The following is a 5,092-nucleotide window of genomic DNA, read 5'->3' on the forward strand; positions in this document are numbered from 1 at the left end:
CCCAGGGGGATAGCTTGAGGCTCTGTCTCAAAAAAAAAAGGAAAACTGAAATGGCTACTAAAGCAAGACGTCTCATACTCCATGATAAAGCAAATCACTCCTAGATATACACAGCAGATGTACAAACGTGCACCAAAGGCATGAACAAGAATGTCACAACCCAAAATTGAAAATGATGCAAAAATTCTTCCATACAAGACAAATCACTATGGTTATTCACACAACAGAATACAATACAATGAAAATAGGGTGGCGCCTGTGGCTCAATGGAATAAGGCGCCAGTCCCATATGCTGGAGGTGGCGGGTTCAAACCCAGCCCCAGCCAAAAAGCACAAAGAAAAGAAAAGAAATGCCAGCAGCTGCAAAGGGTAGTATGGATCTCACGGAGAATGTTTGGCAAACGTGGCCAGACACAAACACATACCACATGAGTCCATCAAAGTCAGGGTACTAGATGCCTTTGGGGGGCATAAGAGAGGATTCTGAGGTGCTGGTAACATTCTGTTTCTTGAGTTCCATTTGTGAAAATTCACTGACAGTTCATACACTTTACCGTGTTAGACAACAAAAACATGTTGAAATAACATTTTTCATCATAAAACCTAGATGGTTTTAAACAATTACAGAAGTGCTCGCTTTGGCAGCACATATATTAAACATTTATGGAAGAAGTAATGATACTTTGTTTGTTTTTTTGTTGTGTTTTGTTTTTTAGAGACAGAGTCACTTTATTGCCCTTGGCAGAGTGCCGTGGCGTCACAGCTCACAGCAACATCCAATACCTGGGCTCAGGCAATTCTCCCGCCTCAGCCTCCGGAGCACCTGGGACTACAGGTGCCCACCACAGCACCCAGCTATTTTTCCTCTGCTGCAGTTTGGCCGGGGCCAGGTTTGAATCTGCCACCCTTGGTATATGGGGCGGGAGGCCTACTCACTGAGCCACAGGCACAGCCCAAAGTAATGTTACTTTCTCACACACTCTCTCAGATGAGGGCAGCATAGCCTTGATTTTAAATAAAATACATTCCAATTAAAATTATAGTGCAGTATCCCTCTCAGGAACACAGATGCAAAAATCCCTAACAGAGTATTAGCAAATTGAATATATATTGAATATAGAAGAAGGAAAATGTGAAAAAAGCAAAAAAGTAAAATAAAATAATGAAATCCAAAGCCTTATGCTTGGAGTTTCCCACAGTCCTAGATTTTCTTTATGTCTCTAATCCTATAATCCCTAAATACCCAATAGAAGATTCACCCAGAATTCTTTCTCATGCGAATTCTTTCTCATGGTGTATTTTTGATGAACAATGCCAAGCATATTGTAGAGGCTTAGTAAATAACTTTTGATTAATATGATGCAGATTGACTAAATACTATGGTATTAGTATTAAAAAATACTGTTGTATTTTTTATTCAAAAGAATAAAAAAATTAGAAAGTTCATTAGAAAGGAAAATAACCTTCTTTTTTAAATTTTGGTTAAAAGGTGCTCCTGATTGAAACCATTCTTTCAACTTTAAATAAAGTGATGTATTTTTCACCAAAAAAGGGGGGGGGGATGTGAGCTCAGAAGTTTGACCAGCCTGAGCAAGAGTGAGACCCTGCCTCCACTAAAAATAGAAAAATTAGGCATTGTTGGGGGTGCCTGTAGTCCCAGCTACTGGAGAGGCTGAGGCAAGAGCATCACTGGAGCCCAAGAGTTTGAGGTTGCTGTGAGCTATGACACCACCACCACACTCTATGGAGGGCAACAAAGTGAGACTCTGTCTCAAAAAAAAAAAAAGAAGAAGAAGAATATGAGAATGTCTCTATGACTTCAAGCAAGAATGGATTTTTTTTAGGATACAAAGCACATTTCTTAAATTTGATAAAATTTCATACACAGGATTACAGAAGCAAATTTAACCAGGAAAAAAGCAAAAACTAAAGGCCTACAAATCAAGTGAGAAAACAATTGTTTCAAAGCCACAGAAATACCTATACACACGTGAAGGAAATACACTCAACAATTTCACTACAAATAACGTCAGTAGAGCAGTATTTGCAGTAGACAAAACGAAAACACAGGATTCACTTCCACAAAACAGAACATTTCACATAAATAGCGCAATGCCAGCCGGGCTCAGACGCGCAGAAAGCGAAGCGGACTACAGGGTGGACCGTTGCCGGCCAAGTCGGTAGAGGAAACCAACCCAAGGGGAGGTGAGGACGCGGCGGGGCTAAGGAGTCACAGACCTCCAGGGAGAACACCAGACGGGCGCGCCCACCGCGCCCCTCTCAGGCGGGGGTAGGGGGCGGGTGCAGCCCTGAGATGCTGACCCAGCTGGGAAGAGCTAGCCGGAGGCCCTGTCCCGGGTCTCCCCTCCCACGACAGGCCCGGCACCCTCCGAGCCCGGGTGCCACAGGGCAGTCGCTGAGGCCGAGGGAAACACGAGCCCACCCAGCGGTCTTCCCTCCGTTTCCCCCAGGCGCCCAGAAATCACACGGAGACCGAGGTGCAGACGGCCGTAGCCGGCGTGATGTGCTCAAGCGGGCAACAACCCGTGCGCGCGCAGCTCTAGCAGGGGGGACAGCGTGTAGCGCAGACGGCGGAGGGCCGCGTCCGAGCCCAGATACCCGAGTCCCCCGCGGACGGCGTCGTGGTGTTTCAGCGTCACGTAGAGGAGCACCAGCCCCAGGAAGACGAGCGGGAGCAGCAGCAGAGTCTGCAGCGCGCCCAGCGCCCACAGCCTGTGGGCCAACGGACGCACAGATGGAGCCTCTGGGGAGGGCCCCGGGAGGAGGAGAGCAGCCCGGCGCCCGCCACCCACCGCCCGGCTAACCTGAGGGCCCCCGCGCCTGCACCACCGAAAAGCCGCTTCTCCTGCAGACAGAGGGAGCCGCGTCCAAGTCCGCCCCGGCGCAGTGGGGCGGCGCTAGCTGGGTCTCTCCAGGGGATGGGGGCGGGAGTCCCAGGGCAGTCCCCTGCGGAAGGTCCGCTCCTTGTGAGGGCCGGGTTCCCGTGGGGCGAGTCCCACCCCGCCCCACGTGGGCCCACGCTCACACAGTCCGCCCTGGCCACCTCCTCCATGAGGGAGTCCGCGCAGTCCTGCACCCAGCGAGGCCGAGAGTCACACCTGCAGGACAAGCGTGGAGGTGAGCGATCTGCCCTGGCCCCACAGTCGCCCCACCGCACCCAGCAGCCCTAACTCCCTTACGGTTCCAGGCTGCCTCGCGAGGAGTCCAGCGCAGCTGCCGCCTCCATCACTTTCCCCTGCAGCTCCTGGAGCGGGTGGGAGTGAGGACTCGGGGTTGGAGGCCTCCCGGGTGGGGGATAAGGGGAGTCCGGCCGCTGCGGGGGGAGGAGGAGAGGTGGAGACCTTGGTGGAGCCGGAGGGGAGCGGCTCTCAGAGAGGAGGGGGCCGCACCTGCAGGACTCCGTTCTGCTCCTGGAAGCTGGTCCAGGCCTCCTCTGTCCGCTGCTTGCCCTGGGGTGTAGGGAACCTCGATGAAACTCGGGGGATACACCCCTCCCCACCTGCTCGTACCTGCCCAGGCCCCACCCACAGCCGAAGCGACCGTCCCCCAAATGCCCCGGTTCGGCCCGCACCTGCCGCAGGCTTTCGGTCTGGGTTGCGTACTTGGCCTCCTCTAGCTCTAGTTGTTTCTTTGATAGTATGGCAAGGAGTGTCAGGAGGCCGGCGGCCACTACCGCCGCGGCGCGGAGGCCCCGCAGCGCCGAGGCCACGCAACCCCGAGGCCACGCAACGCCGAGGCTCCGCCCCCAAGGGTCGCGCCCCTGTGTATGACCCCACCCACACAATTGCTCCGCCCCCCGGCCCTCAGGGCCCCGCCCAAGCACCTGTAGCGCCAACAGTTGGGTCCCGAGTTGCTGCTCTGCGAGCTTCTCCCTCGGCTGTTCCCCTCCGTAGTAGAAGAGCTAGGGGCGGGGCTTGTGAGGGCGGGGCTTAGGGGACCTTACAGGGGGCGAGGTGAGTCCTGAGGGGCCAGAACGGGACTTCCCAAAGGAACCCGGAGACCGAGACCATCCCACCCCCTGCACCTACCTGACTCGACAGCTCCTCCCACCGCTCCTGCAGCTGCCGGTTGTGCTGCTCCTGCGGACAGGGTCGAGGGGGCGGTCCGGGCCTCTACGTCGGCCCCGTCCCACCCGGGCCCCGCCCCGGGGCCCCGCCCCACCAGGTCCCGCCTGTGCCGCTCTGCCGCCTCGAGCAATCCGCGTGCCCGGTCCGCGCGCTCCCGCGCAGCTTTGCAAGCATCCCCTCCAAGCGTCCGCACTGCCTGGCTCCGCCTCCGCTGCAGGCTGCAGGGGGAGACCGAGTTCGGAGCTGCGGCGGGGCAGTAAGCGCCCTCCGTCCAGCTGTTCCCGGGACCGACCACCTCAGGGTTGGGGCGGGTGGGCCGGGCACTCTGCGAAGCCCCCGCGCCGCCGCCCACAGGGCCGCCCCACGCCCCGCGCGCCCGCCCGCCCACCTGCGCTCGCGCTCGCGCAGGTCCTGCAGGCGCCCGGTGAGGCTTTCGCTCTCCGCCTCGAGCCCCCGCACCAGCTCCTCCAGCTCCTGCTTCCGCAGGCGACCGTCGCGGTTGTCCTTCTGCAGCTGCAGCAGCAGCTCCTGCGTCTCGGCCATGGCCCCTAGGGCTCTGCCGCGAGGTCGCCCTCCTCGAGGACCCAGCCCACGGTCGGCGTCACAATGGGCGACGGGGACGCCCGAGCCAAGGCCCCTGTCGGGCCGGAGGTGGGTGAGGCAGGACCACACTTAGTTCCCCAGTTAAGAAAACTGTTAAAGAGCCTTAGTGGAATCAATGAAAATTAATAAAATATCAACACCTACTGCAGGCAAATTAAGGAGTAGGGCGCTGGCCCCATAAACCGGAGGTGGCAGGTTCAAACCCAGCCCCGGTCAAAAAAAAAAGAAATTAAGACAAGTTTGGGCTTGGCGCCTGTGGCTCAAGTGGCTAAGGCGCCAGCCACATACACCTAAGGTGGCGGGTTCAAATCCAGCTCGGACCCGCCAAACAACAATGATGGCTGCAACCAAAAAATAGCCAGGCATTGTGGCAGGTGCCTATGGTCCCAGCTACTTGGAAG

General features: G+C 56.2%; 1 protein-coding gene across 1 annotated transcript; it reads right to left on the minus strand.

Annotated features, from left to right (window-relative positions):
* Positions 1-2,528: 2,528 nt before the first annotated feature.
* TMEM191C (transmembrane protein 191C) lies at positions 2,529-4,670 on the minus strand. The gene is made up of 10 exons (XM_012812691.1): positions 4,477-4,670; positions 4,183-4,306; positions 4,050-4,100; positions 3,845-3,922; positions 3,593-3,649; positions 3,411-3,470; positions 3,201-3,265; positions 3,047-3,119; positions 2,826-2,866; positions 2,529-2,733 (listed from the first exon to the last, which is right to left on the minus strand). Exons 1-10 carry the CDS (start codon positions 4,629-4,631, stop codon positions 2,529-2,531), a joined length of 909 nt encoding a protein of 302 aa, XP_012668145.1. The 5' UTR covers positions 4,632-4,670.
* Positions 4,671-5,092: the final 422 nt, after the last annotated feature.

The sequence above is a fragment of the Otolemur garnettii genome, unplaced genomic scaffold (assembly GCF_000181295.1).
Source record: "Otolemur garnettii isolate 467f Iridium unplaced genomic scaffold, OtoGar3 scaffold00218, whole genome shotgun sequence".
NCBI lineage: Eukaryota > Metazoa > Chordata > Mammalia > Primates > Galagidae > Otolemur > Otolemur garnettii.

Coding starts and splice junctions, on each gene's coding strand:
- TMEM191C (XM_012812691.1), bottom strand. CDS start 4,631: ATGGCCGAGACGCAGGAGCTGCTGCTGCAGCTGCAGAAGGACAACCGC. Junction 2,867..3,046: donor AGGTGGCCAGGGCGGACTGT/GTGAGCGTGGGC, acceptor CTCTGTCTGCAG/GAGAAGCGGCTTTTCGGTGG. Junction 2,734..2,825: donor GCAGGCGCGGGGGCCCTCAG/GTTAGCCGGGCG, acceptor GTTGGCCCACAG/GCTGTGGGCGCTGGGCGCGC.